The sequence below is a fragment of the Hippocampus guttulatus genome, chromosome 8, assembly GCF_054856545.1.
Source record: "Hippocampus guttulatus isolate MCC_2025c chromosome 8, RoL_Hgut_1.0, whole genome shotgun sequence".
Classification (NCBI taxonomy): Eukaryota; Metazoa; Chordata; class Actinopteri; order Syngnathiformes; family Syngnathidae; genus Hippocampus; species Hippocampus guttulatus.
The window spans coordinates 14,494,677-14,513,754 of NC_141268.1; the positions used below are offsets into that span (position 1 = coordinate 14,494,677).

The 19,078-nt window shown below is 42.6% G+C and overlaps 2 protein-coding genes across 2 annotated transcripts; one reads left to right on the plus strand and one right to left on the minus strand.

Annotated features, from left to right (window-relative positions):
- Positions 1-899: 899 nt before the first annotated feature.
- Positions 900-13,658, plus strand: crbn (cereblon). The gene is made up of 11 exons (XM_086117730.1): positions 900-980; positions 1,175-1,296; positions 1,371-1,573; positions 3,248-3,397; positions 4,741-4,903; positions 5,276-5,338; positions 5,424-5,508; positions 5,632-5,747; positions 6,795-6,859; positions 8,255-8,386; positions 10,739-13,658. The coding sequence occupies exons 1-11, from the start codon at positions 908-910 to the stop codon at positions 10,920-10,922; spliced, it is 1,356 nt and encodes a 451-aa protein (XP_085973856.1). The 5' UTR covers positions 900-907; the 3' UTR covers positions 10,923-13,658.
- A 1,029-nt stretch (positions 13,659-14,687) lies between these two features.
- On the minus strand, positions 14,688-18,501 carry avpr2b.1 (arginine vasopressin receptor 2b, tandem duplicate, 1). Its single transcript, XM_086117731.1, has 2 exons — positions 17,550-18,501; positions 14,688-16,412 (listed from the first exon to the last, which is right to left on the minus strand). Exons 1-2 carry the CDS (start codon positions 18,376-18,378, stop codon positions 16,204-16,206), a joined length of 1,038 nt encoding a protein of 345 aa, XP_085973857.1. The 5' UTR covers positions 18,379-18,501; the 3' UTR covers positions 14,688-16,203.
- Positions 18,502-19,078: the final 577 nt, after the last annotated feature.

Sequence of the window (19,078 nt, forward strand, 5' to 3'; positions counted from 1 at the left end):
CTTCCCAAATCACAGTACATTATTTCAAAATGTTGCTTAGGAGCTTCTAGCGTTCTGCATTTATAGATGTTTATAAGGAGAAGTTGCAAGCTCAGTTGCGTTCGTAATCGCTACTGGTGGAACGTGAGGTTCAAGAGGTTGGGATCATTCTGATCTTATACTACCAAACAAGGTTAAGTAGTAGTAAAAACAGCGTTTGGATGACACACTGGTTGACACAATCATTAAAGATGGTCAGCCTTTTTCTATGGTTGAGGATGAGGGTTTGTTAAAATCCAATTACAATGTTTCAACTCAAAAAGCTGTTGGGGGTGGGGGGTTGGAGGCAAGGTTCTGTGAAACCAGGGCAAAGGATAAAGTCAAGCTATCTTATGCTGTAAGCCTCACTGCTGACATGTGGACATCAACTAATATGGGTTCTTATTTAGAAATATGTCACTTTGTGAAACAAAACACTACTATACTGTTAGGTGTCCAACATTTCCCACAAATATATTCAACAGTTAAAATTGCAGAAACAGCCACCAATTTAATGACTGAATGACAGCTGACTGGGGTTTGCGGCAAGGTCCCGGATGGGGCTCATCATAAAGTGGCGAGCATAAACCAGCTCAACTTCTGATGGATACCCTGTATACTCCTTTGCACACACGTTGAATCTGGTGGTAAAGAATTCCATTACCCAAACCCCAGATTTGCAAATCACCACAGCTCGCAAAATTGTAAGCCAGGGGTTGATTTTTAGCAACATTTGTTTTCCATTTTATGTGGCTGTCAATGGGGAAACGTTTGGCCATTAGTTTGCATAATTTAAGTAGTCAGCCATCTCGAAGGGGGGCGCTCCTGAGCCAGTGCGATGCCGTGTCGGACATGGTCGAAGTAGAGTTGGCATTGTAAACACAAGGCTATGGCTGACGACAGGGGTGGAGGCGAAGACAACATTAACGAGAACATGGGCAACCAGCTGCAGCTCTTTCCAGGTAAACGGTCAGCTCACCGGCTGAAAGGTTTATCCGCTCGTCGTCTTCTGGGAACAAATTGTTTCCGGCTAACAATTTGGCTCGTTATATGGCAATAAAGGGCAACATTCGGTCACAACATACCCTCTTAGGCTGCTTTCATCCCAGCTCGAAGTAGTTTTCCTCTTCGGTGACTTCTTGCTGTGCCATAACAGGCAACGGGGAGGAGGAGGAGGACGAGGAGGAAGATGACATGGAGACTGAAGACCGAGACAATGACGAGACAACGAAGCCAAGCATTATCACTTTCGATCCTAGTCTGCCTACATCACACGCTGTGAGTGACTAAACGCCTTCATACTTTTGTTTTTACCACTCGTTGTTGGTCTCAACGCTTTCATGTGTTGACAGTACTTGGGCTCGGACATGGAGGAATTTCACGGCCGGACCGTCCACGACGATGACAGCTGTCAAACTATTCCTGTGCTGCCACACACTGCTGTCATGCTGGTGCCTGGACAGACCTTGCCTCTGCAGCTCTTTAGGCCCCAGGAGGTCAGCATGATGAGGAGTGTCATACAGAGGGATCGAACCTTTGCTGTGCTGGCACACAGGTACATGGCCAGCGTACTCATATGCTGCTCCGTGCGTCCCTACACCCCCACAACCTCCCCCCTCCCCCCAAGTAATCATGTCATTTTGAATAATTGAGGGGCGGGGGTGTTAAAAATATGACAGTAGATGCTGCGAAACCTGAGATCAGGGGTCCCCACACTTTTTCATCATGCAAGCTACTTATACAATGATGAAGTCCAAATGATCACCGCACTATATTTATTTATTATTTTATTTATTTAAAAACTATACTTAGAATTCGGGCGGCCCGGTAGTCCAGTGGTTAGCACGTCGACTTCACAGTGCAGAGGTACCGGGTTCAATTCCAGCTCCGGCCTCCCTTTGTGGAGTTTGCATGTTCTCCCCAAGCCTGCGTGGGTTTCCTCCCACATCCCCAAAAACATGCATGGCAGACTGATTGAACACTCTTTAAAAAAATAAATAAATGTCCCTAGGTGTGAGTGTGAGCGCGGATGGTTGTTCGTCTGTGTGTGCCCTGCGATTGGCTGGCAACCGGTTCAGGGTGTCCCCCGCCTACTGCCCGAAGACAGCTGGGATAGGCTCCAGCACCCCCCTCGACCCTAGTGAGGATAAAAGCGGTTCGGAAAATGAATGAATGAATGAATATACTTAGAATTTGTTATAGCTACAGTATATATGGGTGTACCTTGCATAACGGCATGAACCCATATTCCACAACGCAACTAGTGTACGCTATCTATCCTTACTTTACTATAATGACTTGCACTGAATGGAATCAGCCAGGCAAGCCTGAAAGGCACCCTGTGCAATATCTACCCACCCCCCACCCCCAATTTATTGCCACAGATTAGTATGACCACAATTTAGTATTTTGTGTGCATATTACATCTACTTAGTAGCCACAATTAAAAGAAAATTCCCAGGTCATGTCCGGGGCTCCGTAAATCTTGGTGGATCTCTAGAGCCCCCCCCCCCCCATTTTCTTTCAATGAAACATAACGTTGAGAGCATCTTGATGTTAGCAGGTGGTAAACCTCACTTTCTCCATTTGCGCCATAATTGCTTCTGATGACTTTGTCATCATAAAGATTAATTTTTTTACAGCTTAAAGTGAGACACTAAAAAAAATGAAGCGCCTTTGGTAGTACAGTAATAAAAACAAAATATAACGATACATTCATCACACTGCTAATCTTCACTAGTTTTTGTAACAAACTTTTCACATTCAAAAGCACGCATTTCCAATCACACACACACACACACACACACACACACACACACACACACACACACACACACACACACACACACACACACGTAAAATAAGAAAATCTTGATGTTGGAAGACGATCAATGCACACACTCTCATACTTGAAAAGTTTTGGACCCTTATCTATGCCAGATGCGCATTCATGACAGTGAAAGCTCTCTCACTGATGCAGCACAAATACATTGCACAGTATAATGGATTTATCCCCTTGAAAAAAAAATCTCAATTGCTATTTTGCACACATGAAAAACAAAAACTTGACAAAAGGGAAGTTGCTACGACTGTACAGTTAATTGGCGGTACACACCTTCATTAGTCAGCTTCATTGTCCCAGTCTTTTTAGGACTCCACCTCACTATTATATCAGGAGAACACCTCTTTCAGTTTGCTCCAGTACACCACTGTGCATTGCATTTTGCAGTGATCCAGGTGAACCAGAGGCAGAATTCGGAACTACAGCAGAGATCTACGCATACCGGGTGGAGCAGGAGTACGGCATCGAGACGGTCAAAGTGAAAGCCGTGGGCAGGCAGAGATTCAAAGTCCACGAGATAAGAACTCAAGCAGATGGGTATGTTGGAATGGTCTCATAAATCACGAACCAAACATTGTATCTGTTAAATGTACAAATGGAGTTCAGTCATTTTGTGGGGGGAGAACTATTCCTCAAAAAGAGAACCATGGTCCTTGACCGCAAAGTATTAACTCTTGAATTGGGTTTTGTTTTTTTCTTTAGAAGATTTTGTCTCAAATTAGGTCTCAACTCAATCTAATCATCACCACTAGGCGGCAGTATCGTTTTGTAAACATATGCTTGTTCAGGCATGTCTAAGTCGGGCTCTTCAAATGCTAAGCAGTTTCACTTATTTTTAGTTGTATTTTACAGCGCTTTATAATTGTTAAAATTGACGCAAATGTTTTTTTTTTTTTTTTTTTGTAATTGCATCTGCACTTAAAAGTTTCATGAAGATGACAGTTTGAGCCCAGAACAAATTCACACTACTTGGCGATGAGGAACTTTTATTTGAAATGACGACACCCATCCACTATATTTATTTTTAACATACAAGATTAGGAATCTGGGCACATAAAAAATAATGCACACCCTCACTTTGTATAAATAATCATGAGAATAGCTTAATAATTAATTACAGGACTCATCCGTGTAGTCGGTGTAATTGACAGTTGAAGCCCAGCTCGCTAGTCTGAATGGACTGTTAAATTCTGATTTGTGCGTGCAATTATCATGACTGGGGAGAGCATGCAAATGAAAAGTGCTACTATTACAAGGGGCAGCTAGAAGGCAGACACATGCTAATCCCGAACTTTGCTCCAGTTGGTTTGAACTCATTTGACCTGTCACCTTGAGTCGCTCCTGTTTTGTGTTACGTAAGAACACAGCGGAGGTTAAAATTGCTGGAAAATATTCTGTGAATGTTAGTTTCGCTTTTTGTGTCCCTTTGAATATTTGCAATGAGTTTGTTAGCATTAATTATCCTTGCTTCCTGCACCGTCTGCCTCAGTGGCATCGATGAGAAAAAATAACCCTCTTGCATGTCCGCGTCCTGATGTCTGTCCTGGTTACAAACGTTTTTAGGAAGCCGGTGAGGCTCACCGCTCATCAGTACGCATTTCCGCTCGTTGCTCGTGGCGCCTATAATGCTCACAAATCACTCTGTACCAAGTTATCCTGTTGAACTTTTGCCATACTGCAAGTGGCTCCAGTGTGTTGGCAAAGCTCTCATTGTAGTACAAATTTCTTAAATTGAGCTTTTTTTTTTTTTTTTTTTTTTTACTCCTACAGTGATCCCTCAAATTCTTCCCACGTGTTCTGTTTTACTATCTAAAAGTGGAACCATTTTCCGTAGACGATATATACTGTATATATATATCTATATATTCTTTTTTGTTCAGGATTCGACAGGCCAAGGTCCAGATCCTTCCAGAACGAATCCTTCCTGATCCTCTGTCTGCAGTTCAGCTAACGCCCCTCTCCAGGCTTGTCGTGCATCCTTCCTCCAAGCCCCCAACTCAAAGCTGCAAGCAGGCCGAACGCTGGTGGAATAACTACCAAGAGGTAAAAATCTACATTTAATATACTTTAATTGCCCTGTCGGGAAGTCTTTAAAACTCCAGTGCAACCACAAACCTCAAACGCCCAAAAATGAAAGTATCTCCAAAAAACTTGACGTTCAAAAAAACTTTATTTTCTAGAAAAAAGGAATTGACATAAATTCCAGTTTCAGTAATTCATGTTTCCTGGTTTGTATTTGATCTCATCTCATGTTAATGAAATCCCAATGGGCACATTGATTCCAAATTTAAATAAATTGGAGGTTTGACCTGTAGCCCAGAATGGACTTCTGGGTTCCACTGCAGTGCCAGCATCTATTTGACACTGTTTGGTCTGATATTTTTCCACTTAATGGCCGTTTGTTGGTTATCCCAGAGGAAGTTTCGCTGTGCCATTCTGACCCGCTGGCCACCGTGGGTCTACGCCCTCTATGAATCTGTAAGCGGCGACCAGTCATTTTATCAAGTCAAGATCGGCAATTTGAATGTGAATGTCAACCACGTGGTCTCCTCCCTCCTCGCAGGAGTCCCTCATGAACCGAGTGAAGAAGCAACTCCACGAGTGGGACGAGAATCTGAAGGATGACTCTCTCCCTACGAACGCCATAGGTCAGCCCCCCCCACCCCCGGCTCTGATTATTGCACCACAATGTAACCGCACGCACACAATCGGTCTCTTTGTTTGTGTTATCCTTCCTTCCTCGCTTTCACCCCCCGTCTGGTTACGATCAGACTTCTCCTACAGAGTGGCGGCCTGTCTGCCCATAGACGACTCGCTCCGGCTGCAGCTGCTGAAAATTGGCAGTGCCATTCAGAGGCTTCGCTGCGAGTTGGACATAATGGATCGGGTAAAAAAAAAAAAAATTAAATTAAAGCACCCCACATCCTCACTCATTACTTTTGGTTTGCAACCATTTGGTAGAGGTTCGAATCTGGATGCCAACGAAATGTACAGTTTTCATAAGATGCCGTCTTTTAGGTCTTTACGGTTGTTTTGTATTTTAGGATCTATTCGCTATAAATGACAACTGTACTAGTCATATAAATTGATTTCTTATGCGTATTCATTTGCAACCAGTAATTTAATGTAATCCATATATGCTTAAGTGTGAATATAGATTGAATTTTATTTGGCTGCTGCTCATTTTTAAAGTGGGAAGTTTTGTAAACTTAATAATGCAAGATTTCCATGTTTTGACAAGTGATACGCAGCTCACAGTCAGCTTCCTCTGCTCATCGCTAACATCATCAATTTCATATAGCAACCAACATTTTCAACGCTGCGCTGCAGTGTCACGCAAACTACTGCTTTTCCGTAAATTCTATTTGGGTTATTCTCATGAATTGAAATAACATCGCCGTTTGTATTTTGAAATTTTAACATATCGTCGCATCAAAATATGCATTTGTGTCATTTATTTTTTTGGAGCAAATGCTCATCAATTGCCCAGGTCGGTGTCAGTTAAAGAAGCTCTTACACATGGGGAAAATAAATAAATAGTTGTCACTATCCCGCTGACGCTCGAACATAAAGCACTACAATATGGACATCCTTTGTCAGCCCGTCAGTGACCACAGCCTTTGACTGAAGGTAGTAGGAAGCCTTAATGGGAACATATTATGTTCACTTTCAAAGTTACCCTGGCTATTCTTGGACTCTGCTAGAGGTGATGCACACATGCGTGAAGCAAGACCTGAACGCCCGCAATGCTCTCTAACTTAGACTCCATAGTTATTTTTACCTTTAAGTACAATGTGATCCTTTTTCTTAGATGATGGATTTTATTGACCTGGTGGCAGTACTGTGGAAGACGGCTTTTTCTTTTTTTTTTTTTTATTATCATAATTGTTTTTTTTGTTTTGTTTTTTAACGATCCATTCTCTTGCCTCCTCAGTGCACATCACTGTGCTGCAAGCAGTGCCAAGACACAGAAATCACCACCAAAAATGAGATCTTCAGGTGAGGCAGCACGTGCTTGACGGATTATTGAAGGCCCTCCGTTGTGTTGAACAGCAGAAAATAACGTTTATTTGATCACGTTTTGGCAAGAGGTTATTCATCACCCGAAGCCATAAATTGGACAAATAGTATTAAACCTTCCTCTGAAAGTCATTTTCATTCATTCGCCATATCAAATGTCGCACTTTTTGAAGATTTAATACTGCTTGGCAGATCTGAATGTAGCGTCACTTCTCCATTTGGTGGAAAATATAGAGACGAATTAGGTGCTTGTTAAATGGAATTATCAACTCTTTCGTGCAACAGTAAAGACAGCCTGTAACCTGATAACATAATAAACTCTCCACTGTAGTAACCGCTGTACTCGAAAGGGTTAATAACTAAGGTGTCATTATGTGATGACGACCTCGCTGTGGACATCGCGACTGCGCTTTGCAGACGAGGTCATTTCTCATAATTACCTGCTCTTGGTCAGCTTGAACCCATCTCAAGTTTAATTCTTGGCCACTTCTGGGTAGCCAACATATATGGCTGCAATCAGCCAAATTACAGCGACATCAGAGGCGATTTGTTTCCCGGGAAGCTGAAGTTTCATCATAATAAGGCCCAACCTTATGTAACAGTGACTTGACGCTTCATTTGTGTCAAACTCTTAAAACTGTCCAGACACGCACCGGAGCCAAACTTCATGAACTTGAAACCATCTCGAATAATTAATATTCAATGACTGGTTACACGTTTGGGAGAAGTTTTTCATTCGTTGTTGACTTTTAAGCTGGAGCTCCATCTTAAACTAGAGGTGTCAAACTTTTTTCAAGCACAAACAGAAAACACTCAAAAATGGCATTCCTTATTTCTTTGGCTCCCACATAAGAGCCGAGAGGAGAGGCTGTTTAAATTCCCCTGGAAGTTCTCGAGTACCACACGACTTTTATTTTTTCAGATCGCATTGCTATTCACATCCGAGTGATTTCAAAGAGTGACGGTCTGCCAAAAAGCACGGCGCAAGCCGTGACGTCCGCTAACCAGAAGCTGAGCTCTGCGCTGTTTGTTTCCACTCTAGGTGTGTGGCCAGCCCGTGAGGCAGCTACAGAATATGTCTTCCACTTCATATGTTACATATTAATGCCCCTCTGCATGGGGAAAAAAATGTCGTAAGCCTTCCTCGGCCAATAAAAAAAAAAAGAGAGCCAGGTCTGGCAGAAACATGCGACATAAACCTATCAAGTGGATGATGTTCTTTTCAAGTGGGTAACTAAGGAAGGGAAGCTGTTGCTTTTATCACTGGAATACTGAAAGAAAACATTTGAGGCAACCGGGGTCTCTGTGAAATGTCATTTGCACTTTCATATAACCTTTGTTTCCCCCCACCTGATTGTGCGTGTCATCCTTCAGCTTGTCTCTGTATGGCCCCATGGCTGCCTATGTCAATCCCCACGGTTACGTCCACGAGACTCTGACCGTCTACAAGGCAAACAACCTCAACCTGGTCGGCAGGCCGTCCACACTGCACAGCTGGTTTCCAGGGTAACTCGCTCTTTGCAGCTCCCGCACCCCGCTGTGACAAGTTAATAGAGAAAAAAAACCCAGTCTTGACGCAGAAGTGTCATCTCGCTTTTACTAGCTTTGTAACTTCAAGTAGCACACGGCATGATTCAAGTAGAAAGCCATCATCATCATCATCATCATCCTCACATTGTGCAAGTTGGTTACTTGGGATTATAAATGATCTTGCTGTCAGTATCGGAATCATCTTTTATTGGCCAAGCATGTCAAAACACACAAGGAATTTCTCTCCAATAGCATGAGCTACACTAGTATTGCAATAACAAGCAACTACGATAAACCAAGACATGAAATACAAGTGTGGAAAGACTTTCCAGAATGTCAGGGTACCATTGAGAAGTAGTACCACCCGATGACAGCTGTGCGACAATGTGCAGTCATTGAGCAGAGAGATAAGGTGATCAATGGCGCGATACAATACTATGACGGCTGTGCAGTTGGCGCGAATAATCGTTGCACCATTTTCAAGGGACCGGCAGCAATAATTATAGTTATAGGTGTGCAATTATGCTATTGTGCCAACACCATCTCAAAATCATGTTCGGTGGCTAATTTATCACACTGTCATTCCATTTAAGATGTCCACAGGGGCTGTCACGAGAAAAGGTTTTTTTTCCGGATGATATAACTTCTCAGAAAGTATTGCAACAAACAATAGGATTCATGTTTTTTTTTTATGCCACTGATTGAACAATATTAAAGCATAATAATTTGAGTACATCCTTTATTTAGCGCCGTTAACTTCATTCTCAAGAATGTTGAACTTTGGCATTGGAATGCAGAGTAATAAGTAAAATATCTTCGAGAAGTGAAAATATAACCAAAACAGATTCAGGTTCTGTTCACAAAAAAAAAATAATAATAATAATAATAATAAATTAACTAAATGAACTGTAACAGGGCGGCCCAGTGATTGAGTGGTTCGCGCGTCGATCTCACAGTGCAGAGGTACTGGGTTCGATTCCAGCTTCGGCCTCCCTGTGTGGAGTTTGCATGTTCTCCCCAGGCCTGCACGGGTTTTCTCCGGGTACTCCTGTGAGTGTGGGTGCGTTGGTTGTTCGTCTTTGTGTGCCATGCGATTTGCTGCCAACCGGTTCAGGGTGTCCCCCACCTACTGCCCAAAGACGGCTGGGATGGGCTCCAGCATGTTCCGCAACCCTTCTGAGGATAAAGCGGATCAGAAAATGGATGGATGGATGGAATTATATTAACATGATATACACTGCAGAGGCAGACTAAAATGAGCTGTCTTTTATCCCCTTCAGAGAAAGTCCTCTTTCACCTAATTGTACAATGCTGGGATGGCTGTTTGGGAAGTCTTTTTTTTTTTAAAATTCATATAAAGGCTGCTTCCTCAACACCTTTCAATGTCTGCATCTCATTTGCTATAAAGCGGGTAACACAATCTGTGAGGCGTTATAATCGCAAGCTGTCGGCAAATGGACGACCTCCGTGTCCCGCCGTGTATTTTGTTCCCAGTGAAGAAACTGGCTTGAATGGCTGTTTTTAAATGGAATTTGAGCTTTGTTGTGTTTGGGACTTTCTTCACACAAATGCGACATCCCGGTTGATTGCGCGCTTTCCATGTCTTACCTAGATTGAATCCAGAAAGTTCCCATACGGCTGCAGCATTAGGGGTTGGAACAGATTGCATTTAACACACTCAACTTTTTTTCTGTGATTGCGCAATTACAGCTGTCAGAAAACTTCTTTTCTGGTACCCGAACTCCCTTTGCTTCAACCGTGCTCACCATCTGTCATTGTGGGTGCATGAGTCCCATCTCCCACAACGGTGAGCACGTTGACTCATAGGAAAGGAACGAATCAGCACAACTGAATTTTGATGATGTGTAAATAAACACGCATGTAAATGGAAATTTATCATGGAGGCGAAAAAAAAGCTATCGTCCATTTTACGTATCAAATTATATGTCGATATAGTAGTTTTTGTGACGGGACTACTGTCCACATCCAAGTCTGTGTAGATGCCGCAAATTAACTTTTGAATTGCTTAAAAAAACAACAAAATTAAGGTTTTGGAATAGCCGAGTCAAAGTCTTGACTTGAATCCATTTGTAATGCTGCATTCGTGCTCCAAAACCCTTCGGTGTTGCTAAATTAAAGCAATCGAATTGACCTAAATAGCTCCACAGAGATGTGAAAGACTCAAATAGGGACCCCCCCCCCCCCAAACTTCATTTGACCAGTTATTAGATTAAGGGGGCAGCGAATTTTCCCTTGCACCTTTAATAGAGGATAGTGGGGAAACGCTGTCTGGATGAATTCTGAATTGGGCTTCCCTCTTCCGCTCAGGTACGCTTGGACAATCGCCCAATGCCGATGCTGCGGCTCTCACATGGGTTGGAAGTTCACCACCACCAAGAAGGACTTGTCTCCACCTCGTTTCTGGGGTCTGACTCGCTCGGCCTTGCTCCCCCGCATCCCCTCCGACGAGGGCGAGGACGGGCGGGACGGCTCGCGACTCTTCTGCCAGTGACATATGACCTCCTGTCCCCCGTCGTGTAATAACTGCCTGGTTGTGTTGCCTCCTAAGTAATCACTACATCACACGCTGTCAGCCGTGGCAGTAAATCCATCATATTAGCGGAAAGGTCATCCAACCTTTACATGGCACTTGGCACTTGAGCAGCATACGCAATCGGAGGGAAGGGCGGGTTGTTCTTTATATGTGGATGCACTGGTGAAGACAAAAAGAGACACGCTTCCCCATTCGTGATCCTTTGAGCATGCCGCTCCGTCGTGCGCGCGTCTGTCCAGCTGTTCGTAGGCACACTGATAGAATGTCAAAATGGGTGTTGTTCATGGGCCCCACGGCTGTTGTCCTCCGCATGGTGGAAGGTTTTGGAGCTTGAGCAAACAGTCTCTCAGAATTCCCATTGAGAGAGCTCTTTTTTTTTGTTTTGTTTTATTGATGCCTGTCATTATTGGCAATGTCTCATTGACTCTGCGCAAGCTGACTCTATTGACATTTTTGAATCTTAGAAGTCAAGCGGTTGTATTTTTGTATGCCAGTAAATTGGAAACGACTTCATGCCAGGACCTCTAAATCGAGTGCGCTTTGTGCTCCAGTGGCAGCCATGACCGTTTTGAAAGGTCACGGGCTAAATTTCGACAAAAGTATGAAAAGAGCATTCAGCCGTCATTTAAAATCCTTCCGGCTGTTGAATCATTTGCTGAACATTAAGCGAGAAATGTACAGCGCGGTCATGACTGTTAAAATGATGTCCTGACTAAGTCCATGATTTGACGGTGTTCCCTTAAGGTTGCACAGCTGCTCTTTTAAGCATCATCAAAATGTGCCGCGAGATGCTGGTTCATGTTTTTTACATGATCTCAATTAAAATTGCACCGAGTGCAATATGCGCCATTGCTTGGAATGTGAATATTGTCTTGGCATCCAAAGACCTTTGGATTTTTGTTTAAAAAAACAAAAAAAAAAAACATCAGAGTGGGCCTCATGTGAGTTGAGTGCCCCCCCCCCATTTTATTTATTTATTTTTCCCCTTGCGATGGTCTAAGCCAGTGGTTCTTAACCTTAAAGGTACCGAACCCAACCAGTTAATATGCAACTAAATTAAAATGATTAAAATAATGAAATTAATTAATTTATATATATATATATATATATTTTTTTTAACAAATTCAAGATACGAAAAAAGTAACATTTCAAGAGATAAGTATACTTTTTTTTTTTTTTAATTGTACGACGTACTATCACAACAGTCACACGCTGACTACTGAGCGAACTAAATTTCCCGCAGCACTGATTGGCCAAGACATGTGATCATCTGCAGCCAGTGCTTGCTAAGCGCGTGTCATAACTAATTGGGATGTTGAGTCGGGGGTGTGTCTTAACCTCCATGGCAGAGGCACTGTCGAACCCCTGAGACCAATTCAGCGAACCCTGGTTAAGAACCACTGGTTTAAGCTTTTAAAATAAGAGTGACGGTCATTCTGTGGCTAATCAACAACATTTGCTTGAAATTGTCGCATCTCAACAGTGACGAATAAAAGAGCTCCTTTTTAACTTGCTGTTCATGCCCAGCTGTCCCGTTAAGAATAACCGTTAAAATGGTATAAAACGTCAGCGGCATAAACTCTTAACGAAGCCCATTGGCCAAACTGAAACTACTGCACTCCGCAAAAATTTATCGGACTGTGCCATTTTTATCATTTTCTAAATGGGAAATGAAAAGTCTGTGTTATTCACATGTTGAGTGACTCGCCTCCAAAACAAAACATGCGAGGAATGACCTACGGGTGTGCCAACATGCCTATTTCAAAAATGGAAAGAACCGTCTTTAAAATCATGTTTTTGCTCCTGTATTTATGCCACTTTTTGCGGTACAGTAGCCGCAGCATCTGCTGTCTTCGTGGCTATTATGCTGCCATTTAGGTTCAACCTACAGGTTGGATATTCATTTCTATTCAAGCATTTTAATTGAGTGTCAGAGTGGAACCTCTAACGTCGAACTCGCTGTTCCAGGAGCCATTTTAAAGCTATTTGTCCCCATAGGAAATAATCAAACTGTCGCAGACATAAAAACCTTTATTAGCACTGTAAAAATATAATGTGAAACTGTAAACTCGCCCTGTGAGGATATGTAAAGTTACCTGAATCTGAATGTAAAAACAATAAAACACTCGACTGCAACTTTGCAATGAGTGGAAATAAGGAAACGGGAGGCTTTTAACTTCACATAATTCCTAGTGTATTTTCCTCGCTCTCTTTTCATTTTCTTCTTCCCTTAACACATCGCTCGCTCGTCTGTTTATGTGTAGCGTAAGTACTTATACGCTCGCTGAACTGAGCTCCCAGCTTGTACGACCTCGGTATCGTTCGACTTTAAAGTTTCCACTCCGCACATTTGTTTTTTTTGTTGACAGAAGTAAAAGGCTTTCGGATAGTACGGCTTGGAGTAATGTGCAGTTGTTAAACTGTACGTTGCGGAGAGAGCGGGTCGGTATGGGGCAGTGAGGGTCTAAATACGCCTTGCGTGGCTGGGATAAGACACATGCAGCGCACCGGGCCTCCCCGATGACTTGAACATGAGTCTACCTCCATGAGGAGCATTTGTAGCCGAGCGAGGTTTAGACAGAGTTGTGGACACGCAGCACGTGTACATTTGTCTTCGCCTAACATAAATACAAAGCTGTCTTTGTTTGGTTTTAGTGCTTGTTTCCCTCCAGTAAACTACCGTGCTCTATGAAACTGGTTGGTGATGTGTGTTTACTTCACTGTCACAATTTTTTTTTTTTTTCGAAGGAATGCTTTCATGGCCTAGCAGAAGAATTCTGCAGTGGAGCCTTGCGGTACAACTGACTTGACATGAGTTTTCTGGGGCGCGAGCCAGCATTCGGCCGATTTGTATTTATTTATATATTTTCTTTAATGCCACTCCCAGTTGACATTTATTGTCAAACTCTATATTAAAACAAAGATTTGTGTATTTAAACCAACTATATAACTTTTCCTGAAAGTCCATTTTACTAAATGATGACAAACAATGCAAAATGCCAAAGCCCATAATCTCCCCCCCAAAAAACACTGTAGCTACAGTAAAAGCATGGTGCTAGCATCATGCTTTGGGGCTGTTTTTCTTTTAGCCATAGGCAAGGGTGAAGGAATTATTCAAATTTCCAGTTAGCAGTAAAGTCTGTGAAAAAAAAAGCAGCAGACGAGAACATCTGAACTTTATTGGGGGTCAAGAAGAGGCACTTTAAATTGAATCGGGTGTGTACTGACTGACATGTGTTTGAATGTGGTTACAGTACTTAATTCTGAACACCGCCACATTCAAGTTGCGAGGGTGTGCACACTTGTTCAACCGCATCATTGTAGTCATTTTTACTTCCCCTCTTGATTTATTTTTTTCATTCATTTGAGTTGTACAGGTAAAAACCAACAAGAATGGTGGTAATATGTTTTAAAATGGTTTATCTTGGTCTCATTTTCGATATTTTAAAAACCTGGCATTTCTACCGGGGTGTGTCGATTTTATATCCATTCGAGCTCCACATCTGAGATTAGCTCAAAATTTATGATAAGGTAATTCCAACCAAAAGTAAATAAATAAACTTTAGAATCTCTCAAACCCTGGTGACAGTCATACCAAAAAAAAAAGGACTCAATCACAATATGAGACAAGTTTATTTGATACATGTCAATTTCATAGTTTAAGTATACACAAAATCATGCGTAGGGCTACCATGCCCTACTCTCACGAGACATGACATGACATGTAACATGGTCCAATAATCAAGTTGTCAAAAATGCAGCTTTTTCGCTAATAGTGCTCATGCTTGATTCATTGTGTCTTGATAAATGTACGGGACAGCGGTGCCTTGAGATAGGAGGGACCCAACTTCCAAGTTTTGCAAGATACAAGTAGCCGACAGTACAATTATTTAGTTTGGAACGGTGTAAAATTGAAAGAAGTACCAAACAGGAAATGGGCTCTTTTAAGTTTCTACACAGCTTAGTTTTTGTTGAAAATGACAGTGGTAACAGCAGATTTTAATCAAATGGCTTTAAGTGTTCCTAAACTTGTCTTTACTTTCTCTGGGAAATCATGTTTTTGAGATCTTTTCATCTTTTGTTTTTTAAGTTTGACATATAAATGCTTCTGCAATATATATTTTACCATAATGTTGTAATTTATAGTTATGACTTTTTTTAAAAATCCATCTGTTGGCGAACCTAATCCTTAATTCATGAATATTACTAAATATTACTATCTTGCATATGATATATTGTAATATGTATATAATAATGATAATAAGAATTATTATTATAAACACCGATGTGCTAGACACAAAAATTGGGCAGATTTGGAATCGGCACTAAAAAAATATATATATCTAGAAAAGTTTAGGTTTTCTGTATATCTTAACCAGTGCTATTGAAAGTCATCCTGCTTTTTATGCCTACAGAAAGTGACAACTAAAGGTTAATTTTATATTGTGCATCTTTATGGATGATTATTGATGTATATTGTGAGATGATAAATTCGTTCGTTTGGAAAAAAAATAGGATTTGCTTACAGTAAAGTTGAAGGATTGGTACAATAGATGATGTCCAATATTTAGTTTTATCCATTGTTCTTGCTCACTCTTATGTGTGTTAAATGTGTTTGTATCATTTCAAAAATATGTTTATAGACCTTGAAAAAAAACAAGTGTTGAAAATACTGCAAAAACATGCTTAGGGTGTCATTAAATAGGATATTTCTATATCACAGAATTCACTTTTTGAGGGGGTCTGGAACGTAACCGTTTCAATGGAGGCGGATTACTGTAACGGCATTTCAATTCCCTTCAAAGGAGAGAGATTATTCTTGATCGGATTGTTTTGAGTTCAGTGCATGGCCACTGGAAAAAAACTAAACTTGTATCTCAGGGCACTACTGTATTGGTTCTTCGTTGTGCGGGTGTCTGCTGAATGTTCTGTTACTTGAGTTCACCATAACAAAGGAATGGAACATGATTGTCAATACAGATTTTTTTTTTTTTTCTGGCACCTCACTCAGGCACAGTTGCCCTCGTCTTGTGTTTGTTCAACATCCTGCATCTGGAACACACTTCCTCATGCAGGCCACCCACCTGTGCTTAGCTGAGAGATGCTGTATTTAAAATATCGTGTGTCACTGACAAATGATATCTTGCCAGTCCAGAGACACCCCGGTGGATTAGCATCTGCTCAACATGCACCAGGCGTCAACACTGCCTCACCTGCTTCCTCCCCTAACACACTTTCTTCACTTGTCATTGGCGAGGGTTTTAAAACTGGTGTAGAAGGTGCTGACCAGCGTGGCTTCGTCGTGTGTGGAGTCTTTGGCGAAGGAGTGCCCCTGGCATACCGGTACGAGGAGCCTCCAAGGAAAGGGACCACTGAATAGGAGGTAGATGAGGGGGTTGGCGCAACTGTTGAGACTGGCCAGCAACATCAGGATGGTGAACGTGGCAGCTGCAGTGACAATGGGTCATAACATTAGGTACACCTGCACAATTTCACAAGACTGGAGCTGGATCAAAAATTCGAACTCTCCAAAGATATTAATGCTCAGTTTTTTTTTTGCTTGACACTAATGTTATAGGTGACAGTGATGTCACCTCATTTGCCTTGAGCTCAAATACAGCAGGGAGTTCAGAAATGATTAGATTTTTGTGCGGCCTTAATGACTTACCAATGTATTAATTGTCTTAGGTCCGTAAACTTGAAATACAAGCACTGTATTCTTTGAAAAAAAAAAGGAGACTTCAAGTTGTTTATTGCTAAGGTAGGAGCTGGGACAAAGTCGTCAGGAAATTCCATGTGTGCCTCGTTCACTTGCTTGTTGGAGATGCTTCACCGAGCCAGAATTCATGGGATTAATACTGAAACATTGCTTTTGATTGTATTACATCATTCTAACACAATTTTATGACTATAATTTGCACATTTTATGGCCAATCCGATGACCACATCCAATATGGAGGACGTCCTGAGATATTGCTCGGAAACAGGCCACCCGGCTCAAGGCAATGTTTGTGCCAGTAATAAAATGTAAGAATACGTTTTTTAAAAGAAGAGGAAAACAATCCGTATCAACATTTCCAAAGGCTTTGTGATTCCTGTATATTTCTGATGGAATAGCTTCAAACGACCCTTTAGTTACTGACACCAATGCAATATGTCCCTCCCCACTTGCCGTACTGTCATTGTGCCAGGGGGCAATGTGTAGGAAACCAAACATCGCCCAATGCTTTTTTTTTTTAGATAAAAATAATCCTTATTGAACAAGTCAGAACATCGCCCAATGCCCGAAAACTGATCGTCGAAATAATGACATCACTACTTATGCTCACATTAGTCAGATAAAATCACACCATTCATTCATCCATCTTATAAACACCTCAACATTGGTATTTCACGACACAAAAGTATCTACTGCGATCAAATAATTGCATTTTTTTAAATACTTGTTTATGTTCAGAGATCCGTGCCTCACTTGGGGGGCATGGCGCCCTAACGTACATATTTTATGCATTTGTTTACATTTTCCCGGCTACGGTTGATTTCATTTCATTTCAGTTCAGTTCTTTTGGATGGAGTGCCACTTACTTTCTTTGGGTGCATTGGGGTCCCAAGCGGACCACAGTTGGACGGTGAAGAAAGGAGACCAACACACCACGTAGGCCACCACAATGACCACGGTCATCTTGAGGGTCTTCACCCTGGCTTTGGACATGCCGGCAGCGCCGCTGGATCTCGGGGCCAGAGGTCCCGCCAGGCCGCGCCGCGGCTTGCGGCGCAGGTTTTGTTGGATGGCCCTGCAGATGCGCACCTGGCAGAAGACGAGAGTGATGACGGGCACCACGAAGATGACCGCCGTGGTCCACGTAATGTAGGTCTTGAGCCCCCACGGCTGGACGAATTTGGCCCAGCAGTCAAACACGCCGGGTGCCACCTCCACACGGGAAAAGATGAACACCTGGGGCAGGCTGCCCACTAGGGATACCCCCCACGCCGCGCACACAGCCGCACTCATGCGCCGGTGCGTCCGCTGGAACTTAACCATGGGGTTGCACACCGCCTGGTACCGGTCCACCGTCATGGCCACGATCATGTAGGTGGACGAGAACATGCCCAAAACCTGCAAGTACTTCACCAGGCGGCACACCAGGTCCGGACCGACGAACCTGTCCGTGATGTCCCACATGAGTTGCGGGCACACCTGAAAGAAAGTGACCACCAGGTCGGCCAGGGCCAGGTGGAAGACGAACACGCGCATCCGGCTCATGTGCTTGCGTTGGCGCCACAGGACCAGCAACAGGATTCCGTTCAGGACGGCGGCGCTGGAGAAGATGATGGACAACAGGGTGATCTCCATCCTGGCCAGGGTCTCGTCTCGCGGATCCGCTTGCTCGCTGTCGTTGATTGTCAGTGACATCCTCTCTGGCCGACGTGCAGGTATGTGACCAAAAGCGCAGCTTGTACGCAAATATTCAAAAGCCAAATCGGCTGTTTTTCAAAGTGTGCTGCGCGAGTAGAATTGTGTGGCTGCCTTTGCACCACTTCTTAAGTCAGAGGTGCAGAGTGGGAGTGATCTCAGGCTGGAATCATCAAGTGTGTGCGCGTGTACGGACGTGCGTCTGCGCGAGTGTGTGCGTGTGCGTGAGTGCTCCACTGATTTATGTGAGGCTGACACAGTCAAAATAATGTTTGTGTTTTTTTAAAGCAACCGAGCATTTTTTTTCTCTGTTTACATATTTAACTTATAGGTGATGCTATATAGTGGTTATTGAAACATCGACATGCCATACATTTAAACATCTAAGAAAACCAAATTAACCCATTTAATCCCAAATTTTTCCCAGACATTTAAAAGTCAAAATCAGGTGCCATTGGTAGCCCTTTTAAGTAATCAGTGTAGCCGAGTCTCTGGAAGGACTAGACTGGACACAAAATAATTTTTATGTGGGCTTTATTCCCGACTGAACAATGAGAAATTGTACAGCTTTAAGATGAAAGTCTGAGATGTAAACTGAATTTTAAAAGAGTTCGAAAAGGGATCTAAGAGATCAAAGAAAATCATTTAACAGCTTAAAGACAATTACGCCACAATAGACAACAGCAGTGGCTTGCTTAAT